The sequence below is a fragment of the Procambarus clarkii genome, chromosome 74 (genome assembly GCF_040958095.1).
Source record: "Procambarus clarkii isolate CNS0578487 chromosome 74, FALCON_Pclarkii_2.0, whole genome shotgun sequence".
In the NCBI taxonomy this organism is placed as follows: Eukaryota; Metazoa; Arthropoda; class Malacostraca; order Decapoda; family Cambaridae; genus Procambarus; species Procambarus clarkii.
The window spans coordinates 22208575-22234428 of NC_091223.1; the positions used below are offsets into that span (position 1 = coordinate 22208575).

The 25854-nt window shown below is 43.3% G+C and overlaps 1 protein-coding gene across 1 annotated transcript; it reads left to right on the forward strand.

The window, feature by feature from the left end:
- Positions 1-22029, forward strand: LOC123767298 (uncharacterized). Its single transcript, XM_045756862.2, has 7 exons — positions 1-86; positions 3565-3627; positions 6961-7020; positions 10530-10630; positions 11052-11178; positions 16445-16557; positions 21416-22029. The coding sequence occupies exons 1-7, from the start codon at positions 57-59 to the stop codon at positions 21513-21515; spliced, it is 594 nt and encodes a 197-aa protein (XP_045612818.2). The 5' UTR covers positions 1-56; the 3' UTR covers positions 21516-22029.
- The last annotated feature ends 3825 nt before the right edge of the window (positions 22030-25854 follow it).

Below are 25854 nucleotides of genomic sequence, written 5' to 3' on the forward strand. Positions count from 1 at the left end.
GTATATAAGGGCTGTGAGCCTCACCACTCACACTACACCAGCACACACCCGCCAGCATGGCCAAGCTTCTCCTACTCCTCCTGACTGTGAGTATTAGTCTAACTTCTCATTAATGTCATCGTCTAAAACTGAATTTAAAGTTTGATGTGAGCTCTTAAAACAATCATTTACGTAACTTTTTCGTTAAGCTTCTAGCTGTAAATTGTTGTACATTAACTTTAAAATGATCGATTACTCAATGAAAGTTTAATTTGCATTAGAAATATGAGAAACATCAAATTAAATTATTAAATAGCTTATTAACATAGCTATGTAGAATATGTGAAATTGTATAATATATTTATAAGAACTTCGCTACGATTACTTTTGACGTCCAGAGACAAAATATTTTGTATACTTCAATTCATAATACTAGACTGCATTATGTACGAAGATTTGTATAAGATTGCCTTAAAAAAACACTTAATTATCATCATAATATTTAAATGCGTTTGATCTATATTGCGGATTTAAAGACGAATCACATTTTACACAAGGAGCATTGATAGATCTGATGCAAACTTGACAGAGTTCTCGTGCACCAGCCAGAATCAGAGCCTTGTTTATTTTTTGTTTTGGGTTTTAGTGTCAAAATAAAGAATTTAATTTGTACTAGATTTTAATTTTTATTAGATTGTTAAGTAACTTGTATGAAGATGATAAGTTTCGTGAAATCTTGGAGTGGTCTTAGGCACATGTGTACTGCAGGCAGTTAAGAAGATAATCAGCGGTGGAGTCCAGTGGTCACCAGAGACTGTGGCATCTCGCTACCCCCTCCCCCCTTCCTTCCCCCGGGCGGTGGAGTCTGGTGTACTGCAGGGACTGTGGCATCACGATAACCCCCCCCCCCCTTCCTTCCCCCGGGCGATGGAGTCCGGTGTACTCCAGGGACTGTGGCATCTCGCTACCCCCCCCCCCTTCCTTCCCCCGGGCGATGGAGTCCGGTGTACTCCAGGGACTGTGGCATCTCGCTACCCCCCCCCCCCTCCTTCCCCCGGGCGATGGAGTCCGGTGTACTCCAGGGACTGTGGCATCACGGTAACACCTCCCCTCCCCCCGGGCACGTAAACAGTGAGAGGTGTAACCCGCTTCTTGGTGTATATACACCCAGAGTTTACACAAGTCGTGGACTATGTTCAGGACTAGATTCCCGCCAAACACACACCGAAACTACGACGTTGGTACAACGTTCGAACAAGTTTTAACACCTCCTAACCAGTTATAATAACCAATATAGCAAGTTGTCACAACGTTCTAATACGTCATACACATGTTAAGCGAAGATGTAACTACTTTATTACAAGTTCTAACAAGCGGAAAATAGAGACAGTTTCGTTTTGTGTTTCCAGGGTTATTCCTGTTAGTTTGCAACATGATGTTGCTGCCTTAATAACCTTCCATAATATGAGAGACGTTAAGCTCAAGATTGATTGTTACCGCTGGAGGCGGCTAAGTTATATTGACAGTAAGTCAGTATTCATTAATGGTAGGTCTTATCGCTGATACATAATTGTTTGAGCACTGGAGATATTACAGTTATCGGGGTGCTGCTGGTGACCAGACTTCTTACCGGGATGAACTTCTCGGTGTGTCCAGCTTCTCGGTGTACAAACACTTAATCCTGGACAATGTTCATTATCATCTTCCTGTTTTGATAGTAATTATAGGAAGGATAAGATATAAATACCGACGTACAACTAAATTAAAAAGTAGAAATCGGTACTATGGAATGTGGACAAACCGAAAAACGATTTTCTACCTATGTTGCAAAGATTAATTAAACTTACCAAACCTATCCTTCCAAGGCCTAATACACCCTATCTGAGGCTTACTATAGTTCATTTTTTGTATATAATAATTACCACTTATCCTTCTGCATGGTCATGAAGGAAGCTGCTGGCCTCGGGAGAAAGAGGGCTGTGACGATCTCTGTCTACAACCCGTAGGTGAGGACTGAGACGTCCACCTCCTGGGGCTCGTGCGGCCCAAGCTCTGCTTCCAACCCGTTCTCGCACTTTCTTACAGTCAATATTGACTTATTAAGTAAGTGCATATGTGACATACTAATTTATTGTGAATATTTTAGTTTACCTTGAAAATCTTCATTGAAAACACCGACCTTACCTAACCTTCTTAGTATGTTAACCTTAACTAGCTTCTTAAGTATGTTACTTAACCTATACCTATAATAGGTTAAGTAATAATTGTAATTACGAAGCAATAAGATGCTTATCTTAACATACTAAGAAGGTTTGGTAAGGTCGGTGTTTTCTATGAAGCTTTTCAAGGTAAACTAAAATATTCACAATAAATTAGTATGTCACATATGCACGTATTTAATAAGTCAATATTGACTATACGAAAGGGCGAGAACAGGTTGCACTGCTTCAGGAGGCTGGGGTCGTTCTTGCTCTTGATTGGGTGGCTCTTCTCCGGCCCCGACCACGGCGGTCTCTTTGTTTGGAGTCCCTGCGCCTTCTTTCACCAGGTTCGAGGTCAACCCTGGAGCTCACAGTTCCAGCGACGGCGCTGGAACTAGTCGTATTGGCTTTTGCCTTTCCATTGGAGACTTTCGGCGCCGTGGAGAAGGGGGATCTGCTGTTTGGGTAACAGCTTCCCAGTATAAAGCTACCCTGGGTTTGCGCCGTGGAGAGGCCACTCCAGACCGACGACCAGAGCGCAACACTTTAGTCTACTGAGACTAATGGATGCCTACTATGTGTGCTTTACAAGGCCTAGAAATTATAAGTTTGTTTTTATCTTCGTTTTTTTCGGACTACATAAAGTGAATAATACTATCTAATTACTTAGTACGTCAATATTTGTACTATGGTGCACACAGTCACAGAAAAGTACTACATAAGCAAGAGGATCTATCTTGAGGTTATCTTGAGATGATTTCGGGGCTTTAGTGTCCCCGCGGCCCTGTCCTCGACCAGGCCTCCACCCCCAGGAAGCAGCCCGTGACAACTGACTAACACCCAGGTACCTATTTTACTGCTAGGTAACAGGGGCATAGGGTAAAAGAAACTCTGCCCATTGTTTCTCGCCGGCGCTCGGGATCGAACCCGGGACCACAGGATCAGAAGTCCAGCGTGCTGTCCGCTCGGCCGACCGGCTCCCATGGCTTGCCCTTGTTCATAACTAATGTATTTTTCGCTGGTTGGTCAGTAAGCAATTATGGTGGCCTTAATGTCAGTGTGAATTGCCTCAGTGGCCTTCAGTGTCACCTACTGAGGCTGGAAGGTTTTAACCTCAACAGCAAACAAATTCCCTTATGATATTTGGATACATATACACTGTATATGCAGTGAATATACACTGAAAATAAAATTAATGCTGGACAATGTGTAGGACTTCAGTATACTTGTAAATTTTGAGTCTGTGATCAATGTTTCCGGCCACTATTCTATTTTAATACTTCTATAACTTATATTACTATAATAATTACAAATTTTAGTGTTACTGTTATAAATTACTATCATTACTTCTTAATAATGTGAACTATTTTCCCCTTGACTGCAGGTTGGGACGTGCTGCTGGGCTCAGCTCCTCGTCAGTCCTCCCTCACGCAGCTGCCATGAGTTGGTGAGTGTCTACGGCTCGCATTTACATTTCCCGTGACACACACATGAAACGGACACAGAGAAAGATCTACGAGAAAATATCACACCAAACTTGTCTCTTGAAGCCCACGTCAAACAAATAACATCAGCGGCGTATGCATGATTTGCTAACATTAGGACTGTCATCAGGAACCTGTGTAAGGAGTCCTTCAGAACCTTGTATACCACATATGTATGACCAATCCTGGAGTATGCTGCCCGAGCATGGAGCCCGTACCTAGTGAAGCACAAGAGGAAGCTGGAAAAAGTTCAGAGGTAGCCACTAGGCTAGTCACAGAAAGGAGATGAATGAGTTACGAGGAAAGGCTGCGTGATATGCACCTCACAACACTGGAAGACAGAAGAGTAAGGGGAGACATGATCACTAACTACAAAATTTTCATAGGAATTAACTGGGTAGATAAAGATAAACTGTTTAACACGGGTGGTACTCGAACAAGGGGACACAAGTGGAGACTCTGTAACCAAATGAGCCACAGGGACATTAGAAAGAATTTTTTCTGTGTCAGAGTAGTTAACAGGTGGAATGCAATAGGCAGTGATGTGGTGGAGGCTGACTCCATACACAGTTTCAAATGTAGATATGATAGAGCCCAGTAGGCTTAGAAATCTGTACACCAGTTGATTGACAGTTAGGGACGGGACCAGAGAGACAGAACTCAACCCCCGCAATCACAACTAGGTGAGTACAACTTCGTGAGTAAAACTAGGTGAGTACAGTGTGTGTACTTACCTAGCTGTACTTACCTAGTAGTGCTTGCGGGGGTTGAGCTTTGGCTCTTTGACCCCGCCTCTCAACCGTCAATCAACAGGTGTACAGGTTCCTGAGCCTATTGGCCTCTATCATATCTACACTTGCAGCTGTGTAAGGAGTCAGCCTCCACCACATCACTTACTAATGCATTCCATTTTTCAACTACTCTGACACTGAAAATATTCTTTATATAGTTTCTATGGCTCATTTGGCCACTCAGCTTCCACCTGTATCCACTAGTGCATGTGCCACTTGTGTTTAAACAGTCTGTCTTTATCTACTCTATCAGGTCTTCTGAGAATTTTGTATGTGGTGATCATGTCCCCCCCAACTCTTCTGTCTCCCAGTGACGTAAGGTTTAATTCCCGTAGTCTCTCCTCGTAGCTCATACCCCTCAGTTCTAGTACTAGTCTGGTGGCAAACTATTGAACCTTTTACAGTTTAGTCTTATGCTGGACTGGATATGGATTCCATGCTGGAGCCGTATACTTCAGGATTGGTCTGACATATGTGGTATACAACGTTCTGAATGATTCCTTAAACAAGTTTCTAAAGGCCGTTCTTATGTTTGCCAGCCTAGCATATGCCGCTGATGCTATCCTCTTGATATGGGCTTCAGGGGACAGGTCTGGTGTGATATTAACCCCGAGGTCTTCCTCTCTCTGTGACTCTTGAAGTATTTCATCTCCCAAATGATACCTTTTATCGGGTCTCCTGCTCCCTACACCTATCTTCATTACATTACATTAGTGCCCATTTACTTGGTTAAATGCTCTAACAACCATTTGTTCGAATATTCCTTCAGCTTGTACAGATCTTCTTGAGGCCTCGACCAGTCCTCCTCTGTCTTAATCCTTCTCATAATTTTGGCGTTGTCAGTAAACACTGAAAGGAATGAGTATATTCCCTCTGGGTGATCAATTACGTATATCAGAAACAGGATAGGTCCGAGTACACAGGCCTGTGGGACTCCACTGGTGACTTCACGCCAATCTGAAGTCTCACCCCTCACTGTAACTTTGGTTCCTATTGCTTAGGTACTCCCTTATCCAATGGAGCACCCTACCAGTTATTACTGCCTGTTTCTCCAGCTAATGCTACAGCCTCTTATGGGGCACTGTGTCAAAGGTTATCTTGAGAGGATTTCGGGGCCTAGTTTCCCCGCGGCCTGGTGCTCGACCAGGCCTCCACCCCCAGGAAGCAGCCCATAGCAGCTGTCTAACTCCCAGGTACCTATTTACTGCTAGGTAACCGGGGCATCAGGGTGAAAGAAACATTTTGCCCATTTCTCTCCGCCTCCACCGGCGATCGAACCCGGAACCTCAGGTCTGCGAATCCGAAGCGGTGTCCATCTAGCTGTCAGGCGCCCTAACGTTGGTGGTCGCACTAACGTTAACAACAACAACACCAAAACCCCCATGTTGGTGCTATCTGGTTTGTTGCCACCTTTCTTAGTTCGGACCTCACGTCGTTCTTTTGTAAAACCTCCTGTAATCTCTTGTTGTGTTCTTCACACACCGCTGTCATTCTCTGTGTACCTGTCCTCACCCACTTTCAATTTCATCACTTGTTCTTTCACTATTGATTTCCTCCTGATGTGACTGTTGAGCGGTTTGTGGTTGGTCTTGGCTTTATTTGCTTTCATTTATATACTGTCTGCTTCTCTTCACACACTAAGGTATTCATTTCTGGCCCTCTGGTATAATAATAATAATAATAATAATAATAATAATAATAATAATAATAATAATAATAATAATAATAATAATAGTAATAATAATAATAATAATAATAATAATAATAATAATAATAATAATAATAATAATAATAATAATTTATTTAGGAACAGTACATACATAGTTGCAGCGTTACAGTACAAAACTTCTGTTAGATTTAAAGATAGAGGAAGTACATACAATACCTAAAGCCACTAGTACTCATAGCGTTTCGGGCAAATTCTTCCCCCTGCTCTCTGCTGTTCTGTTATTTTTGTAGTTGCTCACGCTCTTGTATTTAAATGACTTGCTTCTTCACATGCCTGATTAAATCACGGATTCCTCTTTTGCCTATTTGGACAGGAGAAACATATTTACTCCCTCTTGACATTTTTGTGTTACGTACTCGATTTTGTCTTGTACAGCCTTTACCTTAAGTTCCGTTTCTCATGGTATTTATGTTAGGAACTTTTTCATCTCCTCATAGTTTCCGTTTTGGCATGTTAGCCCAATTCTTTCCGGTCTTTGTTTGAGGGAAAAGATTTCCCTTAACTCCATCAGATTATCAAATGATTGGACACTGTGAACACTTCCAACACTGGCATTTCATGGAGGCAGGGAGACTGTCAGATCAAGTCTAGCTGGATCATCCTCTCCTGTGTGTGTGTACTTACCTATTTGTGCTTGCGGGGTGTTGAGCTCTGACTCTTTGGTCGTTGTATGAGTGTGTATGTGTCTGTGTGTCTGTGTGTCTGTGTGTGTGTTTAGTATGTGTCTTACATTTAAGAAGCGTCATCTTATGTTTAGCACTCATTTTGTGTTGCAGGAAGCGACAGACGAGAGTTCCCAGGAAGTGAGGCAACTTCCTGAGTACGTTGCTGGAGAGGTGAGTAACACTTCCACGCTACTATCATTAATGTACTTCTGTTTTTTATGTATTTTCTGTTCAACAGTTTCTGCTTCGAACTTCGCACATAATTTTTTTTTTAATTTCCCAACACAATCTTAATAATTTATTTTAGTAATTGAGAGCATTGATCACGCGATCAGAGAATGAATTAAAAAACTCTGCATGATTCCAATAGGGAGACAAGAAAAGGATTCTGATCCTTCGTCTGGTGTCAGCGTTACACTGAGAGGGATTTATAGATTTTTTATTGCTGGCTGTGGAATGTTGAATGTCGGTCTTATAGATTAATTAGTATGGCAAGGCAAAGTTTGGTGCATTTTTAATGCCTAAAAATACGAGTTTAGTCCTGACAAAGATGCAAATTATTATGCTAAGTATTTTATATTTATGATCAGAAATATGTAGTTTGGTCCCTGATTGTGTTATAATCTTAACTTAAAAGCTTTAACGCGGGGACGCAATTTCAAGTAAACTTAGGTTTTTCATGCATAGAATAAGAGGAGACTTCCTTCACGGAATTTGCCTCGCCAGAGATCACAGAAAAGTGGTTCATGGTATACCTTACCTTGAGGTTACCTTGCGTTGTTCCAAGGAGCAACGTTCCTGCGGCCCGATCTCTCACGAGGCCTCCTAGTTGGTGGTCTGGATGACCGTCTTTGAGGTAATAGTGGTGAGTGTGGTGAATGTTAGTCTTTGTGGTAATGATGGTGAGTGTGGTGAATGTTAGTCTTTGAGGCAATAATGGGGAGTGTAGGGAATTATAGTCTTTGTTGTAATGGTGGTGCATGTTAGTCGTTGTGGAAGTAGTTGTCGTATATTTTCTTCATCTTCTTGAAAGCAGGTGCAGTTTGCATGAAGGAGTGTTCTCCTGATGACTGCAACAGTTCAGATGTTAGGACACGCGTGTATGTGGGAAATGATAAGGGTCAAAAGTGCTGGTCTCGAGGAGCTGTAGATAGAGGAGCGGCGACGAAAACAGAGGCGGACATTAGAGGAAGACTACCCGCTCTGGAGAGCGGGACGATGCGTCCATGATGTCTACTAATATTTTCCAGGGAACTCCAGATACGGAAAACTCAAGCAGTACGCCTCCCAGATCAGCAAGATGTCAGACGGCACCCGGCTACAAGGCGGCGCCGTCGGCGGTGGCATCCGATCTGGCACCCCACAAAGAAACTCCTTCACCCGCTGTACCCAGGTAGTGGAAGAGCACCACGGGATCGGAAGCACCCAGGAATCCCGAAAAAGGTCCAACACTTGACCCTTACGGGTCACAGCTCCAGCAGTCGTGACAAGGCTCCCTGCAGACCGGGGCAACGAAGGAGGAAGAACCACAGGGGATGCAAGCGCAGCAGTGGTCACGCCACTGTGCACAGGAGCCGAGGACCCTCCGCCACACATTTTTCCTCAGCACCATGACGAGGTCCCGACCATCAAGGGCAACCCCCCACTGCGAGGATCCAACAGCAGGAGGCGCAGAGGAGGGCACAGGAAGCAACATGCAGCCCCTTGCAGCCCCGTCACCTACAACGGGGGACGCTGGATCACCATTCTCCCCCACCGTCTCCCAAGGCACACCACGAAGGGGAGACACACTCTGAGCCCGCCGCGATTGCTTGGAGACAGGCCGCACCACACCACTTTCACCATTCCACACCTCAGGCACGGCCACCCTCACCGTCCGAACAATCCACAGAGGCCACATCCCCCACACTGTCTACCTCATCCAAGGAAACTGCCTTGGAACACCGGCGTGCACGCTTCAGCAAAAGGATGAAAGCATCAAAACTACTGGCGTCGATACACACAGGCACAGCAGGCACATCCCCCGGCCGAAGCAACCCCTCCAAAACAGAAGAACACGCACCCACGGAAGCCGGGACCACATCGACAGGCGTGGGCGGAACATAGACTTCCACTGGGACATACTCCACCACTGGGACCCCTCCATACATAGGGGCCCCGTAGCCTGGTGGATAGCGCGCAGGACTCGTAATTCTGTGGCGCGGGTTCGATTCCCGCACGAGGCAGAAACAAATGGGCAAAGTTTCTTTCACCCTGAATGCCACTGTTACCTAGCAGTAAATAGGTACCTGGGTGTTAGTCAGCTGTCACGGGCTGCTTCCTGGGGGTGGAGGCCTGATCGAGGACCTGGCCGCAGGGACACTAAAGCCCCAAAATCATCTGAAGATAACCTCAAGATAACCACCCACAGTGTAGGCGACGGCCCGATACCCACACACGCCGGCTCATCCTCCCCTGGGGCCATGGCAGGCATCAGACGTGACGCACAAGCCGTAGAACCCGCTTCAACATGTGTAGCAGCAGACAGGCAATCAGGCACCTCAGGCACAGTACCCACTCCGTCCTAAGAACCATTCGAATGCAACAGGAACAGAAAATCCTCCGCATGATATATATGTACCCTACCAGTTGCTCCCACGTCGCACGCTGCAGCTAGATGACCCGCGTGACCACATCTATAACAGGTGCGCGGTTTCCCATGATACAGGCAGCAGAGCGTGTAACCCAACACGGAAACCGAAGACGGAACATGACACTTCAGCGATATCGTCAGGGAGCTGGAGCCTTCAAGCATCCCAGCAGAGTGTCTGGCAAAGACCTTGTTCCAACAAACACTTAGCACAGTTCCAAACCGTTCAAAACAGGAAGTCAAAAGATCGTCAGGGAAACTCGAAGGGGGCACCATGCACTGCCACATACGTCAAGGTGACACTAAGATTCACCACTTTAACAGAACCGGCAGAATCAGGGAAAGGGCAAACACGCCCCTCACACAGTCTGAGAAACGCCTGAAAGGCAACCTGGTGACGGAACTTGACCACAGCACGGTTACCCTGAAGCAGCTGGACGCCCACTAAGTCCAACAGCTGCACATGAAGCACGTCCACCAGGGGTGATGCCAACCTACAGATGGTCCACTGGCACTGTAAATGCCAGACGAGCCGACGACGTAATCGTCACTAGAGGCCGAGAAGTCCCCATGGCAAATCCAAATGTCATCCTGTCAGCGGCAAACTACCACCCCCCAGGGCAACCAGCAATTGTCCAATGTAAACACTAGCCAGGAGAAGAGAGACTTCAGGAGCGTCCGACTCGGCCGGTGGTTGCCACCCGACTCCGTCGCATATGTTAGTCATTGTGATCTACGTTAGTCGTTGTGTTAGTGGTTGTGGTATATATTGGTCGTTGTGGTAGTTGTTATGGGAGTTATATGTCATAATGATAGTGGTAGTGGCATATTTAGTCATGGTGACAATTGTGATGAAGGTGGTGAGAAGTTTTTTAAGAAAGAGATACTCGGTTTGGTAAATTTTATAAAAAATAGTTGAAAACATCAAATAGCAATTAATATTCCCCCCCCCGCTTCTCCCGTCCTGTGCAGTCTATATATGCTGTGAAGGTAAAGATACCACATGAACTGGCCTTTCTGACATTCTTCTTTTTCCGTCGGTGGATTACAGGAGATGCTGGTGAAGGCCCAGGTGCCGCATGTGGAGGAAGGGGTCTTCGAGTTCTACCTCTGCCCTAAGACAGGCCCCGGGGATGAAGACTGCCTCATGAGGTGATGCATCAAGTCTTTCTAGGCACAGTCCCCCACAGTTAGAATATTCTCAAAAAATTTCATAGAAAGGCAAATGTCATTACTGTCTAACAGTATTAGCTACAACTAGGAATTTATATCATGAATAATTATAATGTATCTTTTTTATATCTTATTTTATAATATATATACAAAATATCTAAAACATATTTGGTAAATTTTCATAATTTTCATTACAGAAAAGCCAAATTCATTTAGTTTCTAATCGATGAATTAAAATTAATCACTATAAACAAGTTTAAACTGAGTTTGCTTATTGCTTTTTGAACATGTGTTTGTGCGTGAGTTCAAATATTTTATTCAACGGATATTTCTCAAAAACGTCATTTTAAGTACGTTTCTGAGACATGACCTAACTTGACCTTAATGACATGACGCGCAGGTGGCCCTTGGAGATATCCGGGGTGGAAGGCCGTCAGTATAAGATGGACAAGAATACCCAGGGAGGAGAGTACAATATACCTCTCATCATACCTGACCACTTCACCTGTGATTCCTGCACTCTTCAGGTGAGTAGTCCCTGTTTAGCTGTTATCCTCTTCCGTTGTCCCACTTCTCCAAATCACACAATCTATATATTATTGATGACCAAACCACACATCAGAAAATGAAGAGACGACGACGTCGCTGTGTTGACTCTAAATTCTTTATTTTCAATGGAAAATACTACTCTCAAACTCTAAGTGTTGCCATGGGTTCCCCTCTCCCCTGTCCTTGCCAGTCTCTATAAGGAGCACTTCGAAGTCTTTCTTCCCACTATTGATACTCGTCCTTCTCTCTGGCTTCGTTATGTTATTGATGTGTTTGCTCTATGGCCTTATGATCCTTGTTATTTACAGCCTCTTTTGATCTCCTCTCTTGACTATCTGGCTTCTTCTATTATTTTCAAAGATGATTGGAATCAATCTCTTTCCTTCCTTTTCTAGACGTTCATGTTCACAGCTCTGGGGTCTAGGTTGTCTTTCTGTGTTTTCCGCAAGCCTATGCACAGTGATCTTCTTCTTGAGGTGATTTCGGGGCTTAGCGTCCCCACAGCCCGGCCCTCGACCAGGCCTCCTTTTTGGTACACACACTCTGGAAACAGCCCGTAGCAGCTCTAACTCCCAGGTACCTGTTTACTGCTAGATAAGAGGAGCATCAGGGTGAAGGAAACTTTTTGCCCATTTGTCTCCACCTCCACCGGGATCGAACTCGGAACCTCATGATTACGAATCCGAAGCGCTGTCCACTCAGCTGTCAGGTGATAATTACATTCCCTTCTTTTCATACTATCTCCCATTCTGTTGAGAAAAGGAATCTGGTTTATCTCTTCCAGGTCCTAGCATCAGTAACCCGCAGTTTCTTGATTCTGAAATTTCTTTTATTTACATGTAACTCTCGCCTCGGATACCTTACATTTTATCAACTGTGGTTATTCTGAAGCAAAATGAACTTTTTTCACCCTAGACTTGTTTCCAACACTAGTAACACTGTGTTCTGTCTTCGTGTCATATCTGAACTAAAAAAAAAATCTCGCTAATAACCGTCGTCGTCTTGATTTGAACTCATCTTTCAGCAAACTGACACACTTCGTAGTAATCTGGTTCACACTGCTCCTCCTGCTTCAAATATTGCTCGTATCTATTCTTTTTCCTGATCGTCTTGTCCTTTCCAATACTTTGGTGAAACTTGCCGTACACTAAATGACAGACTTTAGAAACACAAAAGAACTACAGACACAAACAATGCTCTCTGTCATGTTAGTGACTGTAATCATCCTATTGATTGGCCTTTTCTATAATAATCTTTCAAGCCTCTATTCTTCACAGACGCCTGTTCCTCACCTCTCATCTCACTCTTTTACATTATATATTTCTTTGTCCCTTTCTCTCTTCTATCACCCAACTGGATAATGGTTCAGCACGGTCCGAAAAGTAAGTTCTTCCTTTTCTGATGTGTGGTTTGGGTATTATATCTTCAGCCACGTTATTATGATTCATTGTATGTCCATATATTACTAACATAATTGATTATTATGACTGTTACCATGAGGAGGATGCGAACCTGCACGCTGGGAACTCCCAAGCACACACTTTAAATCGCTTAACCACGATATGTTCTAAATCAATGAAACCTGGTATTCATCTGAATCTAGGGGCCCTGAAGCTTCTACTGAAACCACATCAGTGTTATACTCATTACCCACATGGTTAACAAAATATCGAAACTCGTTTCATTATATTCATTACCCATATGCACTCTGGCTGTCGTATAGGAGTTTTACCTTCCAAACTTATCTTCAGATGCATAAAGAAATCACATTAATGTGATTAGTGATTTGAATCCCAGGTTTCATTGCTTTTGAGCATATCTTTGTTAAGTGGTCGATAACATGTCTTTGGGAGTACCCAGTGTGCAGGTTCGCATCCTCCTCCTGGTTTCTACTAATTTCCTCATTGATGCATCATGTTAATGTGATTTTTATGTACATTATGGTTGTTTTAAACAAATATGAATCTAGTTATTGTCTTTTGCTTGTTGCAAGCTTCATGTGCATTTTTTCTGAACAGTTATTTTCTGCAACAGTGTTAATTTTGCCTTTACCTGGATGTTATTTTTATAAATATGGTTCATTAATCGCTCACTAGTCATCTTTTCTACTGTAGACGACAATTAGTCACAGTATCACACAGTGGAGAAGCTACTGCATGGAAAGCATCTTGTTTCATTCTCAAGTTGTAATAAGGCTTTGGCTAACTGTTAAGAGTACAATTATATCCCAACAATTGGTTATCTCAGGTAAACTCGAGGAGCCAATCATAGAACTCCATAGGGCCATCTTAGGACAATCGGAGAAGAGGGTGTATGATATGATTAAACCACTGAACAAATTGCCTGAGAGTTAGGTACAATCTCCACAAGGCCCCAAACCATTTCTAGTAATGGGTTTGATAAATTATATGAATATGGGGAAAACTAGCATAATTGCACTTCAAAACTCTTGGAATATAACCTTCCTATTCATATCGGCAGCATTAGATAACATAATTGTTCAGTACCTCTTCTTCTTCTTAGGTCTGGTGTTGTCACAATAAGTTGATTTTATGGGCTGTGCAATGGAAAAAAAGATTCCAATTTATCGATTATTTTTCACGACTCTCTGTGATGTAAAAGACAGACATTTTGAAACAAAGACTTTTCAACCAAGTGTTTGAAAGGATTTACTTTCTATCAAAGTTGCTGGTTCAATTTATTTCCGGTGAACATATTGTTTTCCAAAGCTAATCTAGTTTTTAAATAAATGTAAAAAATAAAAATAAAAAGTTATCGTCCTCAAGACTGTGGACAGGATATATATGAAAGTTGGATGGAGTACTCTGTTATCTGTGAAGAGAAAAGTTAAATTGAGTTCATGATTATAGGAAAGATAATTCTACGGTCTCGCTCAGACAATGCCTTTCCCAATTTATATTTCATCAAAATAGTGTTTTACCCAATAGGCTTGTATATAACAATGCTACAATCCTTAAGTAAGAATTCTCAAGTCAGATGACACTGAAGATCATTATTTAACAGATTACATTAGATTAAGGACTTTATTCGTAATAACTTATGCAAATCATTACAATTCTGGCATATTTTGGCCTGCTCTCCAAAGTTACGAGGAACATAAGCAATAACCTAATGTTCATACTAACGTTTACCTTAAAGGACCAAAAAAAGTTTTAACACATCCAGAATCACACTAATATGAGACTTGATCTCACATGTGTGTTAATGCCTAATTTTTTTAATCAGTCATGCAATGAAATGAGTTTAGATATTTTGCCAAGAATCACATACAATAATTAACATGTATGTTATCTTTATGGCTTCTGTTAAAAATATGGTATGGGACAATAACATAAACAATATAATTTTGTTAAGATACCTACTACCCCTGTCAACATTCGTTCCATTTTAACATCCTTGTTAGGCACCGGCATTTACATCGAGCAAGATTCTTTATAATAATCACAATTAGCAGTTGAGAAAATATGTAAACTAATGAAAGAATATGCAAATTTTATAACAGAAAACCGCCACAAACATCATAAGCTTTCTTTAATAAATAAATGGCTCCAAAAAATATCTAGCATTTTATCAATAAACTCGGTGCTTTATGCTCTCAGTAAACGTTGAGGTTGATATACCTTGTTGGCTTTCGCTTAGAAATTATTATTGTCGTTTATATATTAGAGATTGGACTGTATCAATAGTTGTAAGTAGTTCTCACACAACCCCCAAAGGACAGTTAAAATTTATTATTAATTAAATTTAGATCATCCAGTGTATTATTGAACTTAAGTTCTGTTTAATCTAGATATTATATTTCTAGGTAAATTGTTTACTTTACGAATATTCACTAGACTATCTAAATTACAGTTGGTAATTAATAATTCCAGAGTTAGCTGGCTAGGAGTGTGGGTAAGCCTGAACACGTGGGTAAAAATATAGGTGCTCAGCGTCCAGAAGGAAGGCGGACTGACTGGATCCACATTTCCTGCCACCAAATTCACTGTTAGATTAAACATTGATTGGTTAGATTGATGTTATATCTCACCAAATTATCTCATTTAAATTAATAGAGAATGAATGATTATTGACAATACGTTACATGCCGGTGATGTCATCCATTATAACTGTTACCTGCCGCCCCTGTGTTCCCCCTCTGCTCAAATGCTACGGCCACTACACAGAGCACTAAGTGCGGAACGGGAGACACTTAGCTGTCGCTAAAGTGTGAGGCGGACACGACCAGATCTTGTGGTCGTGGGATTAGAACAGCAGAACAGTAACCCTAGGCTGCTTAATAAGGTCGGTCGCAATGCTGTTGACCAGTCATTTTTTTTTTTTGGCAGGGATATATCTGCGCGGGCCCTAAGCCTCTGGCTGGCCCACTAAGTGTTGCTTGTTTCTGTTTTACTTGGGCGGAGTATGAGTATTTATGACTCGTATGGTCGCTTCAGTAAGATTTTGCCATATGTGTTTAACAACTTCTTCTGCTCTGTTGAATCTAAGTTGAAATCTTAATGTGTTTGTAACTGTGCACTGTGTTAGATAATGTTCCAGTGGTCTGTTGGGCATTTCTCCACAGTGTTGACATTTCCTCTCATCTTCCGGAATCTGTAAGCCTATTTCCCCATGTACATAGTCATGTTGGTGGACGAGTAAATAATGGCGTCAAAGCCTCGCTCCTGCCACCAACTTCTGAGTCAGAAGGAGAACTCTCCAAGATGATTTAATCATTGAGAGCTTAAGTCTCTATCGGTTTTTAAATTAGAATTAACAATGTTAATTAAAATTATTCTTGTTTTTCCTAAAAAGGTATTAGTAAATTTTTTTATAGTTATATAATTTATAAAACGTGTAAGGAAATAACTTTAGTTTCATAATTGTTTAAGATAGTTTGAATGTCACAGTCAGGCGGCGTCGGGCAGGCCCATGGGATTGCGTTATTTAATTACGCACTTCTGTAGTATGCATTAGTTTATTAATAAAATTTAAACAATGTCTGATCCTCATAAAGATTTAATTGAATATTTTATTACCAGAGTTATGTTAATAAATACTTCCCCACATTTCTCGCGTCAAGTGGAAAAGCCGCTGCGTCAATAACGATAATTATCCTCCCAAGGCAGATATCTGATGTATTCTGTCCACTGCACACTCTCCACTTTATAACATTTACTTGACTAACTAATCCGTCGTCTCTGGTAAACGCCGTGTTGCTGCTACTGCTGCCGCGATACACAGTGGACACTGGTGACGGAACAGTGTGCTCCTGAGGACGGTGTCGAAGTGGCCGGTTCCTCCTGCTCCAACCAGCGGACCACACTCTGCTCGGACATCTCCATCGTGGAGCGAGGGTAAGAATCTTGCTGTAGTGTAAGAATCGAGGGTAAGAATCTTGTCTAACATCCACATGTTAGACTAACGTGTAGCATCACCCATCTGTCTCTGTTCAGACCTTCTTCGAGTGTGTCATCTATCTATACTCACTAAGCCATTTACATATACCCAATGTTGCATCTATCAATACCACAAAAGTAGCAATTGCTTATCCCAAATGTTCCATTTATATATGTAAACATTATAGTGTCTGCCTACACCTAATGAACCATCTATCTTTACTTAATGAACCATCTGCCATTAATTAATGTTTCATCTACTTTTTCCCAATGTACCATCTATCTATATCCTATGTATCATCTACCTAAGTCAAATGTACTATTTGTATATACCCAATATACAGGTTATCAATTCCTAATGTTTCACTTATTAGAACTCATTGCCCTATGTATACCAAAGGCTCCGTCTACCTATATATAAAGAACGATCTACCAACACCCAGTGCACCATGAACCTATTGAAATTGTACAATATATATCATACCATTATATCAACTAACTATACTTAGTGCAACACAAAGGAATACTCAGTGCATTTTGTGGCAACAATAGGGATATTTAAGTCAGGTTTTCTGGAATTGCCCGCATACATTCTGGCTGTGGTATAGAAGTGGCTACCTCCAACGCTTCTCGTCAAATGCACAAAATGCATTTGACGAGGAGCGTTGGAGGCTGAACTCCTATACTAAAGCCAGAGTGCTGTATTACTCTGTCTTTGGTTTCATTAACGCGATGTATCAATGAGAAAATCAATAGGAGGCGTGAGGTCGATTTGACCATGCATGTGGACCTGACCGCACCCTGAACCTGTAGACCATGTCGTAGTCTACGGCGTGTGCTTGGGAGTACCCACTGTGTAGCTCCAGATCCTCCCCTAGCTCCTACTGATTTTCTCAATGATACATCGTGTTAATGTGCTTTCTTTGTGCATTTGACGAGAAAAGCATTAGAGATAGAACTCCTTCTGTACCACAGTCAGAGTGTATGTCCTCCTATAACACAGCCAGAATGCATGTCCACCTATACTACTGCCAGAGTGCATGTCTACCTATACTACTGCCAGAGTGCATGTCCACCTATACTACTGCCAGAGTGCTTGCGGACAATGCGTGAAACCCTGACTAGGGTCTGGTGGAAACCTCAAGACTGTAAAGGAATCGATTGAATCGGGATATTATTATATTCTAAGTCACTGGCGATGAACACCAGTCCGAAAGCTATTATTCACAAGTCGAAAGACTCTTATACTTGTAAATTATTTGTGTATAAAGTACAAATATATGTTTACGCACGTTCAAAAAATATCAATATTCAAGTCCAAAAAAATCTATAAACAAGTGCAAATAAATAGGTGTAGTCCAAACACTTGTGTGTGTCCCTCGGCCTCCAGGGCGACATCATCACCTTCACAATCAAATCTTTATTGCTCAGCAATTCATGCCATTGTCGTATGTATGTGCGTATGTATGTATTGACCTATATGCACTTACCTCTTCATTCATACCTATTTATACTTAATTTAACCTCTCAGTTCCATGCCATCTTCCATTCTTATCTTCCCAGTTCCATACCATTGTGTAGCCACCTACTCATACTTCCCTTATGCCATGGGATTTATGGGGATTAATGGCAGTTTCAGGAAAAATCTATTAACGCTGGTCAGGCCTTGAAACACTCGTGAATGTGGGAATTAGCTCTTGTGGTCCAATCATTCCAGCCAATTTCATCTACTTATACCGGTATTCAATTTGTGGCAGATTGTGTACTAGCCTATTCACGCTTTGCAATTCATGCTAATACATATAGAGACCAGCTTTGATATTATGTGTTCTCGACTATGTGCACCCGGCTATTCATGGATGAGTCCATCATCCATGTCTTGTGTATACTCTCAGATTTTAGTTTGTACAGATATTCCAAAACATTTCCCAACTTCTTTAGAGTGTTTAAAAGAGAGCGAGAGAGTGAGTACATACGAGAGTGGATGAGGGGTGTATGAGCATGGATGAGAATGCATGAGTATGAGCGATCGCGAGTGAGTGAGTGCGCGTAATTGATAGTGGTTCCTGGTATTCTACAGAAAAATCATGACCATTCCAACCTGTGTCTTACTCACACTTCTCCGTTTACTCGTGCATTGTTGAATGTTTCTTCCATGTTAGGGTGTAGAGGAGTAAAGTGAGCTTCTTGGACCTACCTCAGTCTGTCAGAGTTCGTTTCATCAGTTATTGTGGTTGTTTAATTTCCCTCCACCAGCTAGGGTGCCACTCCTTAGTTCAAAATATACCCACCAGATGTCACTAAAGGTATACGACCTGACCTAAACTTGTACTTACGTCAAGTTTAGTACAAGTTTAAACTTGTACTGACGACAAGTTTTTTCTGAGTGTTAAGTGAGTGTTTGGAGCCCCGAACATTCATTAAACACTCCGGGTCCCAAACACCAACTTCATACACGGGGTCACCAACACCTACTTGACACACATGATTCCCACCTCCCACTTAACTTACAGGATTCCCAAACAACAAGAGGACTCACAGGAGTCCCCAACTCCCACTTAACACAGTGGGACTTCCAAACACTACTTAACACGCAGCAGTCCCCAATGTCCACTTAACCCTTCTTGGGTTACCCAACACCAACCTGACACTCGTGGTCCTGCAACACTCGCTTCAAATATTGGGTCCCAAACACCCATTTAACACACAAGGTTCCCGACACCCACTTGAGACACAGGACCTCCAAGAACTACTTAACATTTGTGGTCCCCAACACCACCTTAACATACGGGTTCTCCAATACACACTAAACATAGGGTATCAGCAACACCCACTTAACACATTGGTTGCCTATACACCGGTTCATCACACAATACCCACAGTAGTCGCTTGACACAGGAGGTCATAAGCACATAGATTAACACGATGGTCCCCAACACCACCGTGAAAACTTTACACGGGCTCCTGAACATTCACTTAATACACGAGGTCACCAGCACCCATCTGGCACCTGAGGTCCCCAGTAACCACTTTACAAACATCGTCCGCAACACCCACTACACAGACAGAATCATCAATACACATATGACGCATGGTGTACCTCCCCCTTATCTCTGCCGCGTGGTGCTCCACACCAACTGCATGCACAGTGCTCCCCCCATGCTCACCTTACAGTGTTCCCCCATGCACACCTTACACAGTGTTCCCCCATGATCACCTTACACTTACACCCCAATGCTCACCTTACACAGTGTTCCCCCCCCCATGCACACCTTACACAGTGTTCCCCCATGCACGCCTTACACAGTGTTCGCCATGCACACCTTACACAGTGTTCCCCCCATGCTCACCTTACAGTGTTCCCCCATGCACACCTTACACAGTGTTCCCCCATGATCACCTTACACTTACACCCCAATGCTCACCTTACACAGTGTTCCCCCCCCCCCCATGCACACCTTACACAGTGTTCGCCATGCACACCTTACACAGTGTTCCCCCATGCACGCCTTACACAGTGTTCGCCATGCACACCTTACACAGTGTTCCCCCATGCACACCTTACACAGTGTTCCCCCATGATCACCTTACACTTACACCCCAATGCTCACCTTACACAGTGTTCCCCCCCCCCCATGCACACCTTACACAGTGTTCGCCATGCACACCTTACACAGTGTTCCCCCATGCACACTTTACACAGTGTTCCCCCATGCACGCCTTACACAGTGTTCGCCATGCACACCTTACACAGTGTTCCCCCATGCACACCTTACACAGTGTTCCCCCATGATCACCTTACACTTACACCCCAATGCTCACCTTACACAGTGTTCCCCCCCCCCCATGCACACCTTACACAGTGTTCGCCATGCACACCTTACACAGTGTTCCCCCCCCCATGCACACCTTACACAGTGTTCCCCCCCCCATGCACACCTTACACAGTGTTCGCCATGCTCACCTTACACAGTGTTCCCCCCCCCCATGCACACCTTACACAGTGTTCGCCATGCACACCTTACACAGTGTTCCCCCCCCCCATGCACACCTTACACAGTGTTCCCCCATGCACACCTTACACAGTGTTCCCCCATGCACGCCTTACACAGTGTTCGCCATGCACACCTTACACAGTGTTCCCCCCCCCCCCATGCACACCTTACACAGTGTTCCCCCATGCACACCTTACACAGTGTTCCCCCCCATGCACACCTTACACAGTGTTCCCCCATGCACGCCTTGCACAGTGTTCCCCCATGCACGCCTTACACAGTGTTCCCCCATGCACGCCTTACACAGTGTTCCCCCATGCACGCCTTACACAGTGTTCGCCATGCACACCTTACACAGTGTTCCCCCCCCCCCATGCTCACCTTACACAGTGTTCCCCCATGCTCACCTTACACAGTGTTCCCCCATGCTCACCTTACACAGTGTTCCCCCATGCTCACCTTACACAGTGTTCGCCATGCACACCTTACACAGTGTTCCCCCCCCCCCCCATGCTCACCTTACACAGTGTTCCCCCCCATGCTCACCTTACACCTCTCCTGCTCTTGACACACATCAGTAGAACGATGCCTATAATTGTCAACACTGTCCCATGTGATTAGGTTATTTAAAATGTGTCACTGACTACCTTCAACAGTTGCATGATACTCAGGACTGCCTAACCAGGTCAACACAGTTACCAATATATTGCAATGGTATTTGGCTGGTAGAGCATGAACCTGCAATGAGCATTACATTACTCTCCATAGAAACAAAACTGATCAGCAACTTTACAATAATAAATATTTTGTGTTTGTTGCAGACGACGTCAGAAGAGAAGCTGGGGTTTTATCAAAGATATCTTCTCCGGAGCTTTGCGTGGAGCTATACAAACCTTTAAAAATAGACATGTTGGCATTTAGAATGGACATAATTGTTTAAATTTTACTTAAGTAGCTGGCTATTGAAATTGTCTTGGCTATCCTCAAGACACAGACAAAAATGAAGGCAGACAGAATGACAGACACGCAGACACATTTCCATTCACAATTAATTATTAACTTTATATATATATATATATATATATATATATATATATATATATATATATATATATATATATATATATATATATATATATATATATATACATATATATAGTGTGTGTGTGTGTGTGTGTGTGTGTGTGTGTGTGTGTGTGTGTGTGTGTGTGTGTGTGTGTGTGTGTGTGTGTGTGTGTGTGTGTGTGTGTGTGTGTGTGTGTGTGTGTGTGTGTGTGTGTGTGTGCGCGCGTGTGTGGTGTGCTTGTATATGTGTGTGTGATTTGCTCACAATTTTGTGGGGAATATAGAACATCAAAATTTAAATCTGCGTGGAATCGTTTTCAAAGCTAGTTTAAATGTTTACAGTTCCGAAAATAAAGAATTACCACATGAATTAGTTTAGTTTTATTTTAATAAACATCGCCATTATTTCCCAGCAATATAAATCCTACATTGTGTATTAAATGGTACAAAGTAACTATACTGTAAAGTATATAGAGTTGTGTAAAGTCAGGTTGATACACCCATATTATATGTCCTACTTCACACCAATTGGGTTGCTTCTTGAACCTTGTACTCTCTGTGTATTGGCACCTTGCTACACTATCAACATATGTATGGTCATCTTGCTACACTATAAACATATGTAAGACCGTCTTGCTATACTATCAACATATTGTTGCAGTGCCCTCTCTGTCTTCCTTCATCCAGCGAGAAGTCATATTTACAAAACGTGAAGATTCCATGAGTTGCAGGGATCAGATTGACATAGTTGACAGTTCGCTAAAGTACGTTTTCGAATATAAAACTTATTTTAGTTTTATCTTGTAAGGGGATCTTACGCCCCTAGTGCATACAAAATGACGACGGCCCTGCCAGGATTGCGCCAAAAATGTAAAGACGCCAGCAGGCTGGCGATTGGCTGGCTGTGGTCACGTGACGAGAATGACCAATGAGAGCCTGCTCCTGGAGGCTGTGACGTCATTGAGAGGCCTGGCTCAGAGCCTGCAGAGCGCTGAGGCTTCAGAGATTGGTGGTGCTTCGTTGAGAGCGGACGTGCATTGGTTGAGCTCTCGAGTTTGGAGGTCCAGGAGCATCATTCAGTGGTGTTACACAGTCTGGCACGTTCACAGCAACTATAGACGACTACAACACTTGAGGGAAGAGCGAAGAACCAAGTTCCAGGGGTGTAAGGGCGCTGAGAACTGTGAGCTGAAAGCCTTGAAGGAGTCCGGAGTGGTGACGGCTGGCGTAGTGAGTGGCTCGCCGTCAGTGGAACTCCATGGTGCTCAGAGCTGCTGTGATTGGATCACGCCCACTGGGAACTCAGAAGGGGAGAAGTCGCTTCCAGATCTATGAGTGTGTGGTCTCGGTGAAGGAGTGACTGAGGGAGATGAAGTGAGCAGTGACGACTGGAAGAGCCAACGACCAGGAACTGCATTTTGGGAATGAGAACGACGAAGACGTGCAGCTACACGACGCTTATGGACTGGTAACTCATCCGGAACGCCGAGGAGCGACGTGAGGGACGTAGGATGACGATGACCGACAGAGTCCAGGCGTCTGAGGGCAGGATTGTATTAAAGGTAGATCATTTTTTCCTCCTATTTTCCATAGGTATTAGGCAAGATAGGCCTAGTGATATAGATAGGTTGTTGCTAGAGTATTTCTGGATATTAAAGGAGTAGATTAGGCTGTAGGGCAGCGTGCATATGTTATCTACTGCCTGGCGAAGACAGCGAGCGGCGTGAGTGGCCAAGCCATTGGAGGACTGTGTGACTATGGGACGTGAGGTGGCTCAAATGAGGAGGATTCATTGATTGATAAAGATTAAGCCACTCAAGAGGTGGCACGGGCATGAATAGCCCGTAAGTGGTGACCCTTTTAATCCATTACCAGTATCAAGAGCTGATACTGGAGATCTGTGGAGGTGCGAATGCACCCTGCATGACGGGAGATGTCTCCCTTGTGAATGTGTCAAGATGAAGATGAAGCCGCCGAAAAGGTGGTACGGGCATGAATAGCCCGTAAAGGAGGTGGAGATTGATTGATGAAGATTAAGCCACCCAAAAGGTGGTACGGGCATGAATAGCTCGTAAGTGGTGGCCCTTTTGAGCCATCACCAGTATCAATGATGCTGGAGATGTGTGGAGGTGCGACTGCACCCTGTGTGACGAGGTGGAGAGGGCTGTGGAACCCTTTAAATTCGCCCAGCTGACGCGAATTGCCGGAGGTCACCAGAGAAGTACTGCTGTCTACTATTATTATTATTACATTACATATCATTATATGCATACTTCACCGATGTTTATATGGTATACTCTTCAGTAAATTTTATCAACTTTTTATTATTGCTTTTTGTGTCTCCTCCACCTCATTGAGCATTATAAATAAATAATATTATATTGCACTACACTTGAACTGTCATTATATAGAAAAGAAACCCTTGGCTGACAACACGGTATTATAATTGAACCACAAGCGTTGCTAGAGAGCAGAGAAGATTACCCAGCAGGCAACCAGGAAACAAAGGTGAGAACTGAGGTTACAGCCGGAGGACCGGCAAAACATTGCACGTGTAGGTTGGCAGGCCTGGTGGGGGAGTCGCACTTTGCAGGATCGAGCTCAAGCAGTGTGCGCTGGACCTTCTCCTTTCCCCCCTCCCCGACCGGACTTGAGGTATGACTTGGAGAGCTCGCTGGGTGTGATGCATGGTACCCCAATAGTGAAGACCCGTGGCATGGGGGTTACTGGATTAGTAGCATGATCCCCCGCTGTTTAACTGTAACCCACGTTACACAAGGCTAAGATTAGTGACTCGTGACAATATGTAGGGTCATCTTGCTACACTATCAACATATGTAGGGCCATCTTGCTACACTATCAACATATGTAGGGTCATCTTGCTACACTATCAACATATGTAGGGCCATCTTGCTACACTATCAACATATGTAGGGTCATCTTGCTACACTATCAACATATGTAGGGCCATCTTGCTACACTATCAACATATGTAGGGCCATCTTGCTACACTATCAACATATGTAGGGTCATCTTGCTACACTATCAACATATGTAGGGCCATCTTGCTACACTATCAACATATGTAGGGTCATCTTGCTACACTATCAACATATGTAGGGTCATCTTGCTACACTATCAACATATGTAGGGTCATCTTGCTACACTATCAACATATGTAGGGTCATCTTGCTACACTATCAACATATGTAGGGTCATCTTGCTACACTATCAACATATGTAGGGTCATCTTGCTACACTATCAACATATGTAGGGTCATCTTGCTACACTGTCAACATATGTAGGGTCATCTTGCTACACTGTCAACATATGTAGGGTCATCTTGCTACACTATCAACATATGTAGGGTCATCTTGCTACACTATCAACATATGTAGGGTCATCTTGCTACACTGTCAACATATGTAGGGTCATCTTGCTACACTATCAACATATGTAGGGTCATCTTGCTACACTATCAACATATGTAGGGCCATCTTGCTACACTGTCAACATATGTAGGGTCATCTTGCTACACTATCAACATATGTAGGGTCATCTTGCTACACTGTCAACATATGTAGGGTCACCTTGTTACACTATCTCTGTTTGTATGGTGACCTTACTACAATATCTCTGTATGTATGGTCACCTTACTGCACTATCTCTGTATGTATGGTCACCCTACTACACTATCTCTGTATATATGGTCACCTTACTCCACAATATCTGTATGTATGGTCACCTTACTACACTATTTCTATATATATGGTCACCTTACTCCACAATATCTGTATGTATGGTCACCTTACTCAACAATATCTGTATGTATGGCCATCTTACTACACTATCTCTGTATGTATGTCACCTTAATACACTGTCATAGTATTTAGGGCCACTTTGATACTCTCTCAATGTAGGCACGCCGGAGTCATATTGTGTGGCACGCCGTTCTCCCCTCGTAGTGGAGCCACTAGCACAGGCTAGTTCTCAAGTCACACACCGAGGGTCACAAGGCCTTGGACCCCGTGAGGAGTGGGGGTCACAAGTCCTTGTACCCCATGTGCAGTGAAGTAAGGCTAGTGGTGCGACCATACTGGCCGCACCCTGGCAGCCACACAATCACAATTCTAACTTCCTGGAGACCTAGTGTCATCGCTTCCATTGTGCTTCCAGCGGGAAACAATACCTGTT